Source organism: Theobroma cacao, chromosome 1 (genome assembly GCF_000208745.1).
Source record: "Theobroma cacao cultivar B97-61/B2 chromosome 1, Criollo_cocoa_genome_V2, whole genome shotgun sequence".
NCBI lineage: Eukaryota > Viridiplantae > Streptophyta > Magnoliopsida > Malvales > Malvaceae > Theobroma > Theobroma cacao.
In genome coordinates, this window is record NC_030850.1 from 6,360,633 (window position 1) to 6,382,518 (window position 21,886).

At 33.4% G+C, this 21,886-nt stretch overlaps 2 protein-coding genes across 2 annotated transcripts; both read left to right on the forward strand.

Moving 5' to 3' along the window:
- Positions 1,655 to 8,498, forward strand: LOC18611709 (protein S-acyltransferase 8). The gene is made up of 5 exons (XM_018115075.1): positions 1,655 to 1,993; positions 5,228 to 5,413; positions 5,777 to 6,082; positions 7,037 to 7,267; positions 7,894 to 8,498. Exons 1-5 carry the CDS (start codon positions 1,955 to 1,957, stop codon positions 8,179 to 8,181), a joined length of 1,050 nt encoding a protein of 349 aa, XP_017970564.1. The 5' UTR covers positions 1,655 to 1,954; the 3' UTR covers positions 8,182 to 8,498.
- Positions 9,115 to 12,306, forward strand: LOC18611717 (exosome complex component RRP4 homolog). The gene is made up of 7 exons (XM_007048125.2): positions 9,115 to 9,348; positions 9,454 to 9,555; positions 9,640 to 9,685; positions 9,823 to 9,912; positions 10,727 to 10,792; positions 10,917 to 10,985; positions 11,718 to 12,306. The coding sequence occupies exons 1-7, from the start codon at positions 9,194 to 9,196 to the stop codon at positions 12,147 to 12,149; spliced, it is 960 nt and encodes a 319-aa protein (XP_007048187.2). The 5' UTR covers positions 9,115 to 9,193; the 3' UTR covers positions 12,150 to 12,306.

Genomic DNA, 21,886 nt, shown 5'->3' on the forward strand with positions numbered 1-21,886 from the left:
CCAGTGATGACAAATCATGAATAGCCAACGATTAACGAGATATGATCCAATTCAATTAAGTTGTAAACAAAAGTGGGGTGCTGACAATTAAAATCCTAGAAACTTGAGTTTGTTATGTGATTTCATATGCTCCTAGCTAGAAATGATGGAGCAACACCAAGACATGATGGAGGCCATCTACATAAAACGAACCAACAAAAATCACTAGCCACAATCTTTTCAACAAGACACCTTATACATAATAATTAACACATGAAAAGATGTATGTGCAGCAAGTAGAAAAAATTTTAATGAAGTTTCAGTGCATCGACACCATTTCTAATATATGTTGTTTCAATTGTCATTGTATTCTACTGCCGACAGTACGTAGAAGTCGATCAAAGCCAGTATATTAATTAATATATTCCAGGAGAATAAAGAAAAATGTAGAAATGAAAAGAATGAGGCCTTGCAGTACTGACCAACTTTACCACATACATATATATATAGAATATTAAACATGGCTTTTAACAAGGTAATTTCCACATATAATAAGAAAATGATTAAATAAATCCCAAAATTATAGAGCAAGATATTAATTAGATCAAATTGATAGTGCACAAGACATTTGCAGTGGAGGGTGGTTTCAGCATTGGAAATGAAGTGGATGTTTCTTTGTTGGCTGCGGCCATATGTCATCACAAATCTCTTGGATGGTTTTAGGAACCGGTCAACATGCTCGGATTCATGAAATTAATAGCAGGTGCATTAATTGGCGGCCTACCATTCTTGCTTTTGTCATATTGATCTCTCAAGTTTCATTTTTTTTTTCTTGACAAAAGACCAAATATATTTTCATTGTATAAAAATCATAACATTTATATTTAAATATTTAATTTATTAATTGATACATAATTTTTTTACATAAAAAATAAAATTCGAATATCTTTTTGTTAATTTTTTTTTAAAAAAATCATCATGATATTTATGGAATATATAACAGGTTTTAGCGTATTCAAACCCAGCCCACCTTAAAGATTCTGTCTGTAACCTTGCCCAGACCCGCCCCAAATTATAAAAGCATAATGACCAGGCCTGTCCATTTAGGTCTTGCCCTGTACAAAAATGAAGTTTTTTTGGAAAAAAAAAAACCGGCAGAACTTATCATCTCCACATGGACATCATCCTTTCCCTTCCACGATTAGTAAACTTTAGAATAAAAGTTTGAATATAGGAATAGGATCACATGGATTAGGAATCAAGGTTTGAATATAGGAATAGGATCACATGGATTAGGAATCAAGGTGAGGCGATACTTTCAGTGGCGTGCATGGGCATTGACCCCTTGTTATAGAATCTTCCTAGCCATGAAAGTATGGAAACTTAGACCAACTTTATGGCACCAATGAAATACAATTTGTCCCTTTGCTGGTCCTACAAGAAATCAACACCTTTTGCTTTTGCCATGCATTTTACGGACACAATCCTGCCATTGCTTTGCGGCATTATTCCCCAAACTACCCATGGAAACCTTATGAAATAAGCCTCAAAGAGTAGGTCATATCAGTCATTCAAACGAAAACCCAAAGAATATTTCTAGAAATAATAAATATTCCTTGCTCAAATCTTCATAGTAGTATTTGATTCCGAGTTACCCAATATCAACGGGGGATCCTTTCCCTGTGCAAAGCCAAACAAACATTCCTTCTTGCCAATGAACCGGAATTATATTAAAAACAGAAAACGAAAAAAAGGAAGTAAAAGAGGTTTAAGTGTAAGATGAAAAGTGGGCAAAAGCAAAGCCAAAAATAAAAATCCCACAAAAACCCATCATTCTTTCCAGCTCATTTTGAACCCCAGAACCGCCTGTTTTTCTCTTTCTCTCACTTTCAAAAGAAATGGTTGAACCCAAGTTTCACATATTCGTCTCTTTAGCTGCTCAAGTTGGTGATTGTTCAACTGAAAACATTCCATAATGGCTAAGCGTCAGTATGAAGTTTGGAAGGGCAATAATGTATGCTTTCTTTGCCAACCCTTCTCTTTTTTGTACCTCCCTGCTTGTTGATGCTTCATTTTTGCATTTGAGTTTGTTTTGTGTATGCTAATTTAATTGGTTTTATCAATACATGTTAGTTTCTGGCATTTGTTTATCCTGTCATCTGGGGTGGTTTTGATTTTTCATTTTTGGTTTCTTTAAATCCGGGATAGATAGGTTGTTCTCTTTGCAAGGTTAAGACAAAATGCGGCATAGTTCTTGGGGTCGTGCATTCTACATTAAGGTTATAGAGGGTCTAGTAAAAGAGATTCTTGTGTTTGATATCCAACAAGAAGGGTGAATTTTTAATTTAGTTGGTATGTACTCAAGTTTCCTATTGGAAATTCAAAATTTATCCATGCTAAGTGTCTGTATAATAAAATCTAGCACGTAGATGACTTGAGTTCTTATATTTTCGTAACAAGTAAGATAATAGGATGAATGGTGAATAACATGAGATGGATATAGACATTGTTGTTTCTATATCTCAAGCATTTCTTGCTCTAAGGTGGATTTTTGTGAAAATTTTCTCTCTTCTTGTGTAAACTTGGATATGGCCGGAACACTTGTTACATAAGGGATGGCAATTCCTTGGAGCTCTTGCAAATTGCATGTTTAAATGTTATACTTTCTTCAATTGGTGGCATATCTAATTTCTAGAAGTCCTAAGGCAAAAAATTTGAGAGTCAGGCATGGGATGTTTACTTTTGCAGAAGAAATAAGGGAAAAATATATTTATATAGTCATGAGAGGGTCATTCATCATCTGCAGTCGTGTAATGTCAATGAATATACTAACCTTATGAATTCATTGGCATTTGAATCTTGTGAAATACATCGACCAACTATCATGTAAAATTCTAAAATAGAACCTAAATTAGTGAAAACAATCATACTTAAATGAAATAAGCGTAAAAGTTCAACTGGGTCCTTTGACGGTCTAACATCATTAGAGCAATTTGCAATGAGAAACACTCTAAAAAACATGCTAAGTCAAATGTTTGGTCCCTTAAATAGTGCAGGGCAGCTTCCCACCTTAGTCTTCTACATGAAAAACATATCCTTGAGACATGATTTCTACTGTGCATGAGGGAATCAATAATTAGCTAGCATCTTCAGTGCCATTTTGAAATAGCGAAAATAATTAGATGGACTGGCAAAAATTTCCTACTGGGTACATTTGCTCGTTAGCACTCTTAGAAGTGAAGGTGCTGCTACTGGCAAACTGGGAGAGAATCTAATTTTGTGCTACCAAAATGTAAATGCTTTATTTGGGGTTGGAAGCATATGCAGTAATGGTATAGGGCTCTGGATTCTCAGATTCAAGACTTCTATAGCTGGCAACTAGGTGCTTCGACAAGGGAAAGGAGAGGGTTATGTGCATGCTGTCAGAAGGTTCACATTTAGTTTGTATGAGATAATCTTTACAGTAGAGTAATGATATTGAAGTTCCCAAAGGGAGGAGCTATGTTAGATTCTGCGATTAATAATATTTATATTATCTTTAATACAGGATATTCGTATGCTGATTTCAGTTAATTTTAAAGGATACTGAGGTAAATGGTAACCTTTTAAGGTGCTTGAGATCATTCCTAGCCCAGTTACTGTAGGTCTACTAGACTAGTCGTGAACATGGTTTTGAAGAATGAAAGAATTTAGATGATGATTAAATTCAACTCTTTCAAAAATTAACACCAAATGAACCTGAGTGATTAATTAATAATAATTGCTGCTACTAATTTCTCCACTTGTTTTTATATGCTTATCACATTTGTTAGATTCCACTGCCTATTAGTGTAGTAGCATTCTCTTACAACTGTTCCACATTGTTTGTTCTCTTTTCTACTCCCCATTCTTCCCTCTGCACAAAGGAATTCCTTTTTCCTGAGAAGGAAAATTGGATCTGCTATTTTGGTAAACAGTTGAATTGGAAGAATCAATTATAGCTGTCTTAAAAAAGAACAAGGACCTTCTGAATCTGCTCTTCATTTTTTCTTCTCAAGTAAATCCAATGCCCTCTTGCCAGTTAAACTTAAAGGCATTTCATTTCTTCAACTCCCCTTTTAAGCTCTGTCAATACCTGTTTGCTGACATGGATGGAATATTTGAATGATCTTGTAGAGAGACCAGAAAAAACATCCTAGGAGAGTATTTATTTGATATTTCCATTTTCTTGATTGGAAAAAGGATGAGATTGGGTTAAGATCATTTCTAGAATCAATTTTAGCTCTTGAAAGGGGAACGAGTGCAAAACTAGGAACCTACCCAAGGAGAGGGGCAAGAGGGGGAGTGGGGAAGTAACAAACATCATTAAACATGCTTTGCACTGGCAACTTATCATCATCAAAGGAATTTTATAACTTTAAAACGTAATGGTTTATACATTTCTAACCTTTTCCCTTTTATCTTTCTCTGTCTGTCCACTTTTCCCTCCTTTTGAATGCATAAGTTATTAAGTTGAAAGAATGTCATTCATGACAAAGTTTTATTAATCTACCATCACTTTAACACAGTCTAAGAGCCTCCCCAGTGTTCAATATGATAGCAGCAAAACCTTATCAGATACTACATTGTGTCAATATTATTTGAATTAAGATAATTAAACTTATTTACAAGTCTCTCAAATCTGAAGCTCTCATTCTCTGGTTAACACATCATATCTGTATGTGGTGAGGAAAAGTCATTAGCATTTGGACCAATTTAAAGTATAAAAGTCGTATTTATGTCACTTTGGGCTTAATAACATCTGTGCAATATTAATGGTTTTATAATAAAAAATTTAAAATTTGATCTTGAAAGGAAATTTTCCCTTTGGACAGAGGTGAACATGGAAATGCAGACCATCGCTGTCCTATACTGGACTAATAAACTCCAACCTCACATTTGGATTTTCAATATGGATTTGGTGAATTACATACTTGTGCATGAACAGACAAACAGATACACAGACATGGAGACAAAATTGATATTTCTCTAATTTGTTCAATCACGTTAATCTTATCCTTATTTAGCAAAATGACAATCCTGAATGCCACCATTGGAGTGCCTTCCTGTCTTATAAACTTTCAACTCATATATATGATATATGTATGCATATTTGTCAATGCTTCATATTATGGGTATATAATATACATTTATATGTTCTAATTTCTGTATGTCTTATTTATGAACTTATCCTCTGAATGTATTGCTTATATTGCATTCATCTTTGCAGATATTTATTTTTGGGGGGAGGTTTATGTTTGGTCCAGATGCTAAGTCACTGATCATTACGTTACTGCTGATCATTGTTCCCGTTATCATCTTTTGTGCAAATGTTGCAAGGAACCTCATCAGTGAAATTTCAGGAATTATTGCTGGCTATGCAATTCTAATGGTGACAGTTGTTTTCACAGTATATGTTAGTAACCCTCTGTGGCTTTTAAACATCATTAAGACCTTGTACTTTAATTTTATTGTAGATTCCTGCCTGAAAAATTAAAGTAGAAATAGCATTTTTAATATCTCTCTAACTTCTTTTAAGAAAATGACATGTTGCTTGATACAAAAGGGAAGATTGCTCTATCAGCTCTCCTAATTTCCTTTTACATTGATAAAGTCATGGATCTGAATGTGCATCAAGTTCATTTTGTGAGCATGTGCTATGACTTTTTATTCACACAACCATGTGTTGGACTGTTATCATTGTTTTTTGTTTTTTCTCCCTCCTTTTTTGCTTGGAAACACAACTTGCCAATTGTAATTCCTTAGTTGGTTGTGATAGGTATTACTAGTACTTCTTCTTACCTCTGCCCGAGACCCTGGCATTGTTCCTCGCAATCTTCATCCACCAACAGAAGAGATATGTTATGATTCTTCAGCTTCTGTTGATGCTGTTGGGAGACAAACGCCAACCCCACGACTACCCCCCACAAAAGAAGTCATTGTCAATGGTGTGCCTGTAAGGGTGAAGTATTGTAACTCATGCAGGTTGTATCGTCCACCTCGCTGCTCACACTGCTCTGTCTGTGATAACTGTGTGGAGCGATTTGACCACCACTGTCCTTGGGTAGGCCAGTGCATTGGAATGGTATGTGAATCAGGCTTCTCTCCTGTAGTTTAGACAATGGACTATCTGCTTGCTGAAATCAGTATGTTTCTATTGGCCATTCACTCAATCTTCCTACAATGCATGAGAAACAAAATCTAATAATCATGCACCACAAATAATTAAATTTTCCACATTTGTAAAATTATCTTTGAATACTTTATTATCTTCAAATGCATTTTGAAAAAGATAAAAGAAGTATCATCTTTAATGTACTTGATGTTTTGATTTTGATAAATATCATCAATCATTGTAAAAAGGATTTGCTCAATCCGAGTAACGTTTATATAATAAACAAAATCATGTTTCATATATTCTCTTGTTTAAAATTGTATAGTTGCTAAATTATGAATGAATTCTTATTCATTAATTGGAACATAAATTAAAACTACTAAAAAAAATCTCATGCCTAAATCTTTAGAGTTTTCATATTTAAAAATTTTAAGCCTTATTATTAAATAAGAGATATATAGTAATAAAAATTGTATAATATGTATATATGTGTAATACATTTGTGCTAATATATATTTCATATAACATCTATGAAAATTGAATAAATAAATTAGCTAAAAGCATACATATTAGTATATTTCCATTAAATTAAATGTTTGTTAATACAGTGAAGAATCCTCCAGTGTGATATTTAATTGCACTACGTGGAAAGTTTATATGTTCACTATTTAAAAGGCAATATGTGAATTCAGTTGAGGTTACTGCATGTATTTGCTTAAAAATGAATAAGAAACAAAAAAAGAAAAAAGGTTTTGAATTCCACCTATAATACATAACATATGGGAAGGATTTGAATTATTTCATTCACCCCACAACCCAAAAGAAGTGGAGAAAGAAAGAATCGTTTCCCTCCCTTTTGTTTTTTTTTCTGCCTCGTTTGAAGCAATTTTCAAAGTAAATTGAGTACTTTCTATTTAAATGCAGCGCAACTACCGATCATTCTTTCTGTTCATTTCTTCTTCAACCGTTCTCTGCATCTTCATCTTTGCAATGTCTGCTTTGAACATAAAATTCCTTATGGCTGACCTTGGAACAGTCTGGAAGGCAATGAAAGAGTCACCACTTTCAGTGGTACTAATGGTTTATTGCTTCATTTTCCTTTGGTTTGTTGGAGGGCTTACCTGCTTCCACTTGTATCTTATAGGCACAAACCAGGTCAGTTCACTTCTATCTTTTTTGGCATGTGGAGAGTATTATTGTCTTTCTGTTGTTTATTGTAAGTGGTTGCAGTATGGTAGTCCGAATTGCTGCTTTTAGCTTCCTGTTTTTTGTGAATGCAAGTAGCCAGCCATGTCTATAAAGCCACACTATAAATTTTTCAGTCTATTTCATTTTCTTTTGAAGAAAATATAGACCTCGGGAACATATCAAATTTGCTCAAAGTGTCTCTTTCTTATTTGTACTATCTCTGTCCTTTTTTTTTTATCTCTTTTTCAGAAGTTGAAACATGAAAGGCAAGTTGTGAATTATATGGGGAAGAATTTTCTGGCATTAAAAAGAAGGATGCAAGATGGGATATGTGAATAATGATAGATTTGATGTATTAGGAGCATGTAGGTTCAGCATGATGCCAAAACACTTCTAACAAAATGTAATGTGGTTGAGAGGGAAAAAGAGAGGGGGAGGAGGGAGAGAGAGACAGAGATGCGGGTGAGGTTCAGGAAGGAATTATTTCCAAATTTTCGATTTCTAGGAGGAGTTTGTAATAGGTTCTTTTAGCTACTTACTTTATATCTCTTTCTGTTATAAACAACTTTCTAATTCTGTATTTATTTCTTTAGACCACATATGAGACATTTCGCTACCGAGGACTTGAAAGGCGGCCCCGTGTATATGACCGTGGCTGCTTGAACAACTTTCGAGAAGTACTCTGCTCCAAAATAAAGCCTTCAAGAAACAGTTTCCGTGCTTATGTACAAGAGAATGGAAGAGGGGCTACCTCGGGCATGACCTCAGAAGCTTATCTAGGTGATTCAGTTGAAAACCGGCGAGAAAAAGTAGAAGATGACCGAGAAATTGGTGGTGACCTTCTCAAGATATCCCAACGCCGTGAAGCTGAAGATACTTAGAGCAACCTCAACTGGCAGTTGTTTATTCCAACGTCCTCCTAAGGCTGAGTTCGTTTGGATAAAGTCAAGGTGCAGACAATCAACAATTACAAAACGCAAGTGGAGATACAATTGGGGTCCAAAAAAGATCAACAAGTTATCCTTGCCCAGAAATCCCGAGGCACAGATAGCTAAAGAATTTTGAAAGAAGAAACACCAGTATAGTAGTGATTGTTTATCATAGTTCATATTTGTTTATAGGTACAGTGCCAACCGACTTTTGTTTTTTTTTATATGATATATACCTCATTGAGTTATTCAATTTTCCCTTCTGGATATACGTGTTGGATTATCTTATTTTGCTTGCATAATTTCCATTATAATCACACTAGAATTAGCATTTATAGTTGCTAGAGAGCAGGTTTGCTAGGATTGCTTTACAATGTATTCTCTTTTGCCTTATTCGGTACTGAATCACACTGCAGTTGATGGCTTTTTTTTTTGGCTAAGCCACTGGTAGTATTAAGTTGCTTTGAAATAATTTTGCTTCAATGGGTTTTTCCCAACTTTGATTTATTTTTTAATATTTTAAAGCTTTTCTGGTTCCTACTTTTCCACTTTCTCTTTTTTCTTTCTCATAATGTTGGTATTAAGCAATTAGAATATATAAAAACCAAAAAGCAAATAATAAAAAAGTAACGTATTTAATTAAATTTGAAAAAGCAACTAAAATTTAATAACAACCCTAAAATGACGAACACACATTAAAACAAAATCATAAATTTAAGTTTTAATTATAATTTAAAAAAAACAAAAACAGAAATCTTCCGAGAGAAAAAGCACCAAAGAAGTACAAAAAAGAACTTAACCGGCCCAATTCTTGTCCATTAAAAGCCCAATTAGTAGTCCATTAGCCCAAAACAGAAAATGTGGGGAAATGATTGGGGCATCAGGGTTTAGGGTTTTTCTGTTTTTCCAGCCGGAGTTTCTTTAGTCCCAAATCCAAGCTTTTGCTGAGTAGCAGGGGAAAGAAATGAGAGGATTACAGCTACCATTGAACCAAACCCAGAGAATAAGACTTCAAAGAGCACTCGAAAAGCTTCACTCTCTCTCTTCTAAGGCCAATTCCGACGCTTCTGTTACCGTCGCTGATACTATTCCTGTCAACTACGACGACGCTTTTCTCAAGTACGCCCCCCTTCGGCCCAAAATACAAAGAATCAATTAATTACTTAAATTAATTGATTGGTTTACTCCCTTTTTTTATCTTACATTTCTTTTTAATTTTTGAAGGGGACATGGAACAACGGACCTCAACGGCGAATTGGTGGCAACCGTCTGTGGCGTGGTGGAGCGCGTCAACAAACTGGTCTACGTTCGCGCCTTACGCGCTAGGTATTCTCAACAAATTCTATTCTTCAATCCTAACAGTCCCTTTTTAAAAAAATTTAATTAGTCTCTAACTATTAAATGTTTTAGGTACAAGCCAGAGGTTGGGGATATCGTAGTGGGACGTGTAGTCGAGGTAAGGCGTAAAAATTCAAGAAAAATATTTTCACCATTTTTAGACTGCAGTGAGATTTTTTTTTTCTTTTTTGGGGGAAGAAACCAAATTGACTTGGTATATTTATACTATTTTTGCAATTTTTTTTGGATATTCAGGTTGCTCAAAAGCGGTGGAGATTGGAAATTAATTTCAGCCAAGATGCGGTTTTAATGCTTTCTTCCATGAATATGCCTGATGGTATTCAGGTAACTTGTATAGCCTTGGCATTACCCTTAGATACTAAATCAGTGATTGTGGTTTCATTTTTATTTTAGTGTTATTCAAAGCATAATAATGAATTATTGTTTAATGTATTTTATAATAAAATACTCTATTTTGACAATTATTGGTAGGAGGGAAGAGGAGTTATCTATGAAATTAAAATGTATCTATACATAGTACTTTCTTTTGCTATTAGCTGTTTATAGTTCCTCCTTTTAAACTTTTTGCCCGTCTTATATTTTGGTTTGGTGATTTGTTAATTTTAGGTTATGTTTAATGGTGCCATGATATTTCTCTAACCACGATAAGATGTCCCTATTTTGATTTGACCTCTTTAAGTGGGTAGTAAGAGACAGGCTAAGACTGAGATGGACTAATATTGTATTCAGCAGAAAGTATCGAGAATGTATACTGAAATTTGATTGAGGTAGGACGCTTAATTGAGAGTTCAGTACACCTTCTATATCCTTAGACTAGCAAAACCTTTTTAGTTGAGCTTCCATCATTGGTTTGATGCTTCTGAAAACTCATTGAAGTAAAAATGTCTCATCAGCTGTTAATAGTTGTAAGTTCTTTGATTGCATGTTTATTTTGGTTTGTTCAAACTACCTCAAAGATTCATAAGGAGTATGTATCTAACATGGATTATAAGTTAACTCTATGTCCAGTGAGGGAAAAAAAGTTTATATTAGCTGCATTTTGATGCCATATGGTGGCTAACCTTAGAGTTGTCTATCTGTTTTTGCTTTTTCTGCTTACCAGTTTTCCTACTTTAATTTTCACTTTATTGATTGTTAGAGGCGGCGAACTGCTTTGGATGAACTCAACATGCGTAGTATTTTTGAAGAGAATGATGTTGTCTGTGTAAGTCCACTGGCACACTTTTCTATTTGTTGTTTTATAGTGTTCATATATGAACATGCTATATAATAACAGATAAAAGAAAATGATAAACAATTCAGTTTAGAAATAACATATTTTTTCTCAGGCTGAGGTTCGTAATTTCCATCATGATGGCAGCGTACAACTCCAGGCAAGAAGTCAAAAGTATGGAAAGGTATCTAGTTAGAAAGTTTTTGCTTATTTCTTCTGCTTTGACTTAGCTTATTATTTACATTCTTTCTGTTTATTTCTAACATAAGCAATATGGATAACAAGAATGAGAATAAAAGGGAGGGAATAATGCTTTAGCTGTCCTCTGTTTGTTTCTTTTCTCCCTACATTTGGCTAAGTCAGAACTTTGCCAGAATAGGAATTTATCCTTCAGCAAGACAATCTTTATGTTGCAATGTGGCCAATTACATTAACTTTTTTTTTTTTTTTATAATTGGGGGAGTGGGGATTCGAACCCTCAACCAATAAGCCAAATGCTCGGGTGTGGCCAATTACATTAACTTAGTCATGAGATTGGGTTTGTAAAGTGTTCTATGGTAAACTTGGATATCAGCTAAAAAATAAGGGAAAAGGGGTGCTCAAGGTTCCAGAATAAATAACTCCACGAAACATGCTGTAAACCAGGAGAGAGGTATTTATGTTGTTAAAACTAGAATTTTTTTTTTTTGAGTGGCTAGAACTAGAATTTTTTGTGACATAAAGACATAAGAAAAGATAGTTGCATTTCTGGGAATTCTTTTGTGAACAATGGCCATGCACACAAGGTACATTCATTGCATTCTGTAAGCCTTGTCTCATAAATTTTATTGCTTTAATTAGAAAATTTCTTATAATACTCAATATGTCTCGCATGCCCATATTAATGATGTTGCTTATGGAATTGATATGTACACAGCTTGAGAAGGGCCAGTTGCTCATAATTGATCCTTACCTGGTAAAGAAAAGCAAACAGCATTTCCATTACCTAGAACAGTTTGGAATTGACTTGATTCTTGGACGTAATGGATTCATATGGGTTGGTGAACATGTTGAAGCTAGAGATGGTATGATAGTGGATCAAGCTAATAATTCTGAACAGTCCACAGTTGAAAAAGATCAAGCTTATACCCCTCTGGAGATGAGGCAGAACATATGCAGAATTGCAAATGCTGTCCGCGTATTGTCTACTTTAGGTTTCAATGTAGATGCAGATTTGATCATAGAGACAGCTGAGCTGAGCAGCTCACTGAATATTGATATACATGACATGCTGGGATCAGAGTTTCATGTTCTGGTTGCAGAAAGGGAAGCTGAACGGAGAAGCTTGATGACAAAGAGGAAAAGATGATTTGATATTCATTGTAAACCTAGTGTGAGTTCTCTATCAAGGAAAGATTATAAATTTATTTTGATTGAAAGGAATATGATGTACCCTGTGCAAAATTATTCATGTTGAAGATAATTATAGTTTTTAGTAGAAAATTTTAATGGTTTTCCTGCTCAAATAGATTCCAAAATTACCTGGAGTTGAGAGATTTACATAAAGGTAAGACCCATTAAGTTTTAAATAAATAGCATCAAGAATGAATGCAGAGATTTTTTCTTGGTAAAAAGTAAAAGTATATGAGCAGCATAAGCAGCTGTGAATTTATAGGTTAGGAAATGAGTGAGCCTGAGAAGAGTAAGTGGGTTTCCATGATGGCTCTGGGCAATTTCATTGGGAATTGGTGTCCTTAATTTGTTTGAGTTGATTACGGAAGGTAAGAGTGCAGCTATTTAGCTGAGCCAGGGCCAGGAAATCTGCATGTTTGCTTCATAGTTAAAACTGCCTTTTCTTATACTGTTATTTTTGTACTTGAACATAATTCCCTCCAGCAGAAGAAGTATGCTTAGGACATATAGCATTAATGATAGGGCAATTGATTTTGTTTCACATCTAAATTATAAATTTGAAGAGTAACAAAGAATTCCTAGATAATTTATTTCACTAATTTATTTACTACTAACTAAACAAAAATTTTAGGTAAAGTTACTTATAGAAATATTATAATCATGATCTTTCTTGCTGCTATAGAAGAAAGGATGTTGTAAGCAAACTATAGTCTACATATTATAAACCCAAAGGCCAACTTACAGCAAGAAAAACCAAAGTGTCATCAACTCCTCTCCCTTAAGATTAGAGACTTTCGCAAGATTAAACTCTTTGAAATTTGAAAATCTTGAAAGTCGAAAACCATAAACCATATTTGTATTACCTTTCTCAATACGAGCAAGGGATTCTTATTTATTGGCAAAATCTCTTATTTGGTACATAAGTTTGAATTAATTTAGAATTGTTCAAAATTTAATCCAAATTTGTATGTGAAACACATCCTCTACTTTCAAGACAAATACACATCCATACTTTAAAGTCAGATTTATGTTCGATCCAAATAAGCCAATCCTGGGTCCAATTGCAAAACTTCAAACCCTAAAAAATACTAATGGATTTATTTAATACTTTGGGATATTACGATTTCTGGGCGCTCAGTCTCCGATACAATCCAAGTTGGAATCCAAGCAATGCCAAGTCCATGCCAGGGAGAGTCCGAAGCTCTTTGAAGCTGAAGCTGCACTTACTGATTAAAGGACAGATAGCTAAACAAGAAAATACAATTCAAATTCCAAAATTGGATCTAAAATGCAAGAAATCAAACGATCGGCAGATGTTAAGACAGTATAAGATGCATCTGAACAACAATCAGAAACAAAAAATTATGTCAAAAGTTTCAGACATCCAAGGAAGGAATGAAGCAGCACAAGCTCTCAAGCCTGGCGAAGGCGAAAGCTCTTAGGCGGCCACTGCGAATGTTTTGAGAAACAAGCCTTTGGATTTGTCATCATCAACCCAACCATCAAAATAAGTTAAACAAGTATCAAGTGAACAGAGTACTATAACAGCAACTAAGAATGAACTAATTAATAACTAAGAAATCACCAACAAAACAGAAAAACTGATTTCGAAGTGTCTTTAAAAGGTCTCAGACATCCAAGGAAGGAGTGAAACAGCACAAGCTCTCAAGCCCGGCGAAGGCGAAAGCTCTTAGGCGGCCACTGCGAATGTTCTTGAGAAACAAGCCTTTGGATTTATCATCATCGACTCAATCTCCTATCTAACTATTCCATCAAACTAACAAAATTATTTCAAATGGAAAACACACAACTAAGGGGAAAAAAAAACGAAATTAAGCAATGGAGGTTTTGGGGACTGCGCAGAAAAGAACGAGGAAAAGGGTTTATAAAGAGCAGTGGGCTTAGGGTTTTAGCCTCTTGAGGAATTAGGGTTTTTCTTTCAGGTTTAGAGAAAAGAACGGCTGAGATTCGTTGAGGAGTTGGTGTATAACTCAATTACGGGTGACCCGATCTTTTTGGGCTTTAATTGATCCCGGAAGTTTCGAGAGACTGCTCCAATCGGGCTTCACGCCCCTCTCATCTCCTACCTAGAAGTCCAAATCAATTACAAGGCTTTAACTACTGAAAAAAAAAAATTATTTTAAAGTTTTAAATAAATTTTTTATTTTTATTATATTTATCATATTTTTATCTTAAAGTCAAATAAATTTATATATTTTTATTTTGAATCAAATGAATCGTTACGACAAATGATTAACTTAATCAAAATGTCATTTATTAATTTATACTACGTAATGCTAATATAACATGTTAATATATTATAATTGATAATAATGTGACATGCTGATATATTATAATTAACAATGATGTAATATGTTAATCTAGCATGATAACATGACCATTGGGTATTTTTCATTCTCTAGTACATGAACGCCATATCAATTCTATATAGATATAAAATGACATGTAATATTTTGATTAATAACATTTAATCAATTATTAATTATAAAAGTTTATTTAATTTAAAATAAAAATATAAAAATTTAATTGATATAACATTTTGTCTCTTGAATGTTAGGTAAAAAGGCCTAATTAATAAGTAAATACGTATAGGAGGTTTTATGTTATCAAGTTTGGTCTAAGTGGGGGAGATTGTTGTAACACTCCCAACTTTGATAAAGAACATTTATGGCTTGAGCTATGTGATTTGATGAGTTGACTTAAAGATTTGAGCATATGCATATGACATGTATTTTCAAGTTTGATCAAAGCTTTGAGCCATATGTTGATATGTTTTGGCTTGTAAATTGGTTAATATGGTGCATACTTGATGAGTAATATGAAATTAGAATATGTGCATAAGGTTATAAGTATGTGAATCTATGCCATTTAAGTAGAAACATTGAATCATGATTGATAAATTAGTGTTTTTCGAAGTTAGTTGAAAGTTTGGGTTATAATCTGAATGTGTATAGTTGGGAGTTATGTGGTTGAATTAAGGTGTGGTGGAGGTAGAAATGAGTTGGGAACTTGGAAACATGGAGTTGGAAGATTAGCTTATGGACGAGAATATATCAATAGATTCTTAACAGGAAACTTGAAGAAATATGTTATGAAAATTTTATCGATATATTTAAAAATGAATTGAAAGATTTGGATAGGAAGATAAACTGTGAAAAATTTAACAATAAATTTGAGACAGAGTATTTTGTTTGATTTCTATCAATACATTGATGAATGTATCGCTAGATTTGGGTACAAATGTATCAATGGATTCTTAAATTTATCAATATATCATTGTGGGTTGGCAAAATATAAAAGAACTTTGGGCAATCCGCCTATTTCAATTAGAAGCAAAACTTTTTATTTTCTCTCCATGGCCGGTTGCTGCCCATTTTCCCTGGTTATTGAGCTCCCACATTCGTGATTTGAGACTGAAAAAGTGAGAAACTAAGTAAGGGTAAGCTGTGTTGAGGGATAAACTTAAGTCTAATCAGTTTAGATTTTAAGTTTGATTTATGTTTCATTTGTAGCAAGCTGTCTCTCTTTGGTTGAGGACTTCGGGAAGTTTTTTTGAGTTGATTCTGGTCACCAAGGTAAGGAAGGAATGTGTAGATTATAGATATGCAATTGAGGTGTTTGAATGTTAGTCGGAAGCTAAGAAAATAAAGTGATGAAGCTGGAAATTTTCTGAATGCTAGGAAAGATGGAAAAGTTTAATTCTGTTGAAGCTTGAGATTTATGGTTGAGCTGGAAATTTAGTCACAAAGCAATGGAGGGTTCAGTATAGTGCTAGTTGTGATGCCTTGGCTTATTTTTAGACTACATCTGGTAACTGACGATTGGTTAGCTGTATAGTTAAGTTGCTGTGGTGATATTGAGGTGACTGGGTGTGCTTATTTTAAAATATATATATACACACACTAAGCATGAAGCATGAATTCACTGCCTTTTTATATAAGTAGGAACATGGTGTATTGAGCTGAGAAATATTCCGGATTTGAGCATTGGTTGTTGATTTAATTGCCAATTGGGAAGCTATAGGCACGATTTTACAACCACTGAGTTTGAATGAGATGATATGCTTTGAGCTTGGTTTAAACGAGACTTCTGCTATATGAGAAAGTATGACTTGAACCATTGGAAACGCTAGTTTTTAAATCAGATTTTGACAGATATTAGTATGTATATATATAGTGATTTACAAAGCTGGGAAACAAGCCTTTTAATCTGATTTGATCCTCAAGGTTTATTCAAAACAGAACCCTTATTCCTAGTGTCTCGGATGGTCGCTTCACGAGGCTTTCATTCTGCTCTGGAAATATACTTGCTAATTGTGCATACATGGCATAAAATATTGAGCTTGACTTGTGCAAGTTACTGTTTTAACTGTCTTGGCGTGCTTGGAAATTTATTTGATTTGAAATACTCGGCTTTTAAACCTTTACTAAAGCCCCCTCGGTTTAATGACCACATTTTAAGTAAATCACTCGGGTCTAGTTCCTGTAGTTACGGCAGTAGGCATTACCCATGTGCACAGAGATTGTATTCTAGCTACAGATCGATTATTTACGCGTGGAGATGTCCACTACTTGATCTTTCTATGAATGTCAATGGATGCCTATGGAAATGTCCATAAATGCCAGTGGAGATGTTTACAGATGTACTAATATATCATGTGGATGTTTATAGATGTCTATGGAGATGTTCACAAATAGATCTGTCAAAATAGGCTTCACTTATTGGGTCGGTCTAATTTTTATTAAAAATGGGATGTATTGGACTTAAAAATTTAAGTTCATATTAGAATCAAGCCTAAATGGGTTAATTCATATGATCAATGGACTGGGGCGAGCCAACCTTATAAGCTAAAAGAAAAAAAAATAATTCTATATATTTAACTACATAAAATTAATAATTTAGTTATCAATTGTATTATTTAGTTTATATATTTTAATATTTTTAATTTTTTACTTGTCAAATTAATAATTTTAATTTAAATTAAAACTTATGGTCTTTTTTTCTTTTGTGGCAATAAATATTAGATGATAAATTGATAATCATTCAGGTCTTGAGATATCATTGTAATCTAAATAAGATTTAAATGTTTTGTTTGAGAATGTGAATTGAGGAGGATATTAATGAGTCTTGAAGTTTCTATTATTTGGTTATATACTTATGTTTATGGGATGGTAGTTTGTGTTAAAAATTTAAATTTTATTTATGTTATTTATTTGTTTATTTATATTTGATGTAATTTATTTGTTTGTAACATGTTTTTATTATTCAATTTATGGATTAAATTATAAAATAATTTTATTGATAAAAAATTTGTTAAGTAAAATTATAAAAATAATTTAAAAAAAATAATTGACCCAACCCGACCCATAAGCTAATAAGGGATGGGCTGCATTGTAATTTTAATGACCCATATAAAAAATAGACTAGTCCGATCCAACTTATATTTTTTCAACCCATAAAAACTTGGGTTAGGTCGAGCCAACCCATATTGACGTCTCTATCCTTATTGGTTTCTTCTCATGGAGATGTCCATAGATGCCTGTAGAGATGTCAATAGATGAATTGACCTACGCGAGACCTACCAGGGGTTTTGGTATATTGCAAAATGTTTGGCATATAGTTATTTGATGCAAAATCTTTGTTTTTATCATGGCTTGGGTTATGTACTGAAAGTGGCATATGCATATGGCTTAGCATGAATTTAATTGAACTTCATAGCTGCCTGCCTAACGTATATTAATTGACATTGAATTGCAAGCCATGATTTGGTTTTCGTTGAGCATTGAGTTGAAAATGCAAAATTGGAAATGATTTGAAACAGGGGGAGAGGTTTGTCATTGCATGACAAGGTTTTCGATCTGATTTTGGCATTTAATATGCCAAAAATTACATGTTTCTAAGCGGATTTCAAAGTGTTTGTTTCTGATAATTTTTATCATAAGGTATGCATGTCATGTACCGAAATTAAATTCATATTTATAATGTACGTACTGATTTTATACATTATCGTGTCATTTTTCAATTTAAACTTCTCTCTTTAAATTTTATTTGTTAAGTATTCAACTTCTATACTTGTTTTCTTTTTTCGTCCGACTCGTTAAGTTATGAAAGATTCACTCCAATTAATCGTTGTCATGTGCAAGTTTATAAAACTTTTGGGGCCTCCGTTCAGAAATGAATTGCTGGTTTTCATTTCATAAGCATTTGGCCTCTCGTAGCACTTTGGTTTTCCTGTGGCTCCGCTGGTCCAAGTGTTCAGTTTGTGTAACTTGTGTATAGTCTGTCGTTGTTGGGCTCGATTTAGCCAATGTATGATTAATGTGACAAGATTTGTTTGTGAAAAGTATCCTAAATACTGTTGACGTTAAACACCAAGAGCACAAGTAGTGCAATATTTACGTGCCAAGGCACGGGTTATGCATAAATTGTTAAGCAGGGATTCCACATGAGATACTTGTATATATTTATACTTATATAATTGTCGCTGAAGTTTATAATTGAGGAAATATTATTTGTAATCGAATAATGAAATTTTTATGCTTATTTGGGTTTGATGAAAAATTATTATAATTGAAATTTACTTAATTTTAAAAATTATTATATAGATATTAAATTTATTATTTTGACAAATTACATGGAACTAAGTGCGTAATTTGATATTTTTCTCATCACTTATTAGTATACTTAATCGTTGTTCAAGATTTTAAATCATTCCCATGGTTAAGTGCCATAATATCCTCTTTGGCTTTTCACTATAGCGTTGGTGACATCACGTAGACAGCTGAAAACTTGCTGGATTTCTATATGTTGCTTCAGTGTCCTGAGCAACTTAGCATCTTTTATCATTTCAAGCTTATCGAGTAAGACAACAGCAACAAGCTTTATGTTTCAAAAGTAAGGGAGCTTTATATATTTTACTGTGATGGAAGTGGGGAAGTTGATATTAGGGAGAGTAGATTCCAGCTGGCTTGATGATTACTTCGTTTGCAGAGTTAAAGAGGGCTACGACTCGTTGATTACGATCCTTGAATGAGAGTTACGTTCAAATCTAGATTACAAGCTGTGAAGTCGAAGCAAGTTGATAATTTTGAGAATGATGAATTCCCCGGCGAAGTTACAAGGAGGTCTTTGAGCCTTGTGGTTCTTGGACTCCTCATAATGTCAAAACTTCCAACTGATATTCTACCACCCGTATGCAGTAGAAGCTTTTTATCATCAGATCACTTGGGTTCTAATAATAGATGCATTAATCGAATTACTAATGATATGTCTTATCGAGCAAAAGGTTATATGTGCAACTCTTTCTGAGATAATAAATGTTTATTAAATTGTGGAATAAAATTATATATAATAACAATTATACAGCTAAAGATTTCACATCAAAAGGGATTAGACGTCATTCATTATCTCATCAAAATAGCTCATTTAATCAAATCTTTCATTTGCAAATAATGCATAGCAAAATTCATGTTTATAGTATATCTTTGGCTATACTCTACTCATTGTAATTCCTGCTTTAGATTCATTGTTTTATTATTAACAATTTGTCTTAATCAGTTAATTGTGGGCTTATGTTCTTTGGCACTGATTTTGCCACTTTTCAGCAATTTATGTTTTTCTTTTTCTTATAATTGATGTTATGCAATTTCACCGTTTCATCCATTTATTAAGAGTGGGCTCCCTCTAAAAGAGAGACAAAAGCATAAAAGCATCGTACAATGCATCCCCACCACCACCGGTGTTCAAGGGGCAGGGCGCAGGCCATGTTTCGTAGGCCCCAACCGGGTGTCATTTATTAATTTTAAAGTAAAAAATAAAAAATACTATTTTATTAGTTTAATAATAAATTATATAAAATATAAATGATCAAATTGAGACTTAATTTTTAAAAGAAAAAACTTGATAGGTTCAATCTCAACTTAATTCAACTAAATTTATGATTCATAAACATCTCTACTCCTAAACCAAAATGAGGACAATAAAATAAGAAGTTTTGATCACTTCAAGAAATACTATTCTTTATTTTTTTTTTTTAGTGAGGAAAGGATATTTGAAGCTGAATTCCCCATTTTTCCAATTTTCAGTACTATATATATCTATATATATATATATATATCACTTATAAATATTTATATACAAAATATCATTCCCTATTAAATTAAACGAATCATTGATATGGTGTTATCGGCGAGGATAAAAGAAAGATGTGGAATATAACTAGGAAGCAGGCACTTTTATCATCAGAAAGGGAGACGAAAAAGAAAAGCAGATAGGGAGATAAGTGTGGATCTATGTTGGTTCGTGGAAGCTGGGTTTTAAGATTGGGATAAAACTTGAATCGTGGAAACACAAAAGCTTGAAGAAACGTTGGGAGTCCACGTCTAATCCTGATTGATGCTTTTATTTATCACTGACCTAACAAAACTTCCTTGCTGATACGCAAGGAACAACCTCTCCGTAAAGCTTCTTCTTCTTCTTTTGACTCAGTTCACACTCTGTTCATATTAGTACAATTGTCGCCTTCAAATTCATTAGAATCTGCTAAAAACCACAGGGGTCCACCCAGCCTTGCCCTCGGAGCCAGACAGAGTAGAGAATCCCCATTTGGCTAGGTCTTCTTTGTCTTGGAGTATTGGGCATTGGTATTTGAGTTCATTAAGTTTCATTAAGTTAGTTATTTATTTTTTTTAACTTATCTTATGATATGAATCCCGGAATTAGACAACTTGTTTAGGTCCTGTACCCCATAAAGATCCAGGCATTCCTTGTTAACGCCAAAACTATCACCATCATTTGAATTCAACATGACTTGCCATTTTTGCAATCTAGATTGAATGTGTATTAATTAACCTTAAGCCAAACCCCTTTGTTAATAATCTAAATATAACATTGAGCTCCAGGTGGATAGCAAGTAAGTGGTGCAGGACTGCAGGGAATTTCTTGCGATGGAGGTTATCTTTGTGTTAATTAAGACATTATTCAAGCCATTAAGCAAATGTTGCTGGGACTATAATAAAATGTCACCACGAAACATATTTTTAGAGAAAACAAAACAGTTGTTGATAACGTAACTAATTTAAGTTTTGATTTAGAATATGAATTTGTTTTTTTTACTGTCTTATTTTTTGTGAACGATAAGTTAGGTATTTATTTTTCTTGCAGGATTAGAATTTAATAAATATCTTCTTTTAAAAAAATTTAAATATAACCATATAAAATTAATTAAGTCAATCATATTTACCAAAAAATATGGTTGCATGTACAGGCTATAATTGTAAGAAGGTGTGGTCGACTTTGTTCCATACACTTTTTCTGTTTTATAATTAGACGCACGTTGCAAATTTGAAAAGCAAGTGCCGAACCATTCAATGCCCCTGCCAATAATCCAAGTCCTTGCGAATAGAGCAGACTTCCCTTCCGATCACTCTAAACGTCAACATCTTCTTTTTCTTTATTATTATTATGATTATTATTATTATTATAAGCTCTAACGTCATGTTAAAATCTTAAATTGAAAGTTTTCTTTATTGAAATCTTTTGTTGGAAGAGAAATAAAAAGAGATGGGCTAACAAATCAAATATGCTAATATTTATTCGAATATATGATTTAATAATGAGTTTGAATTCCAATTCTTATCTCTTAATTAAATATAAAAATATTGTTAATAGATA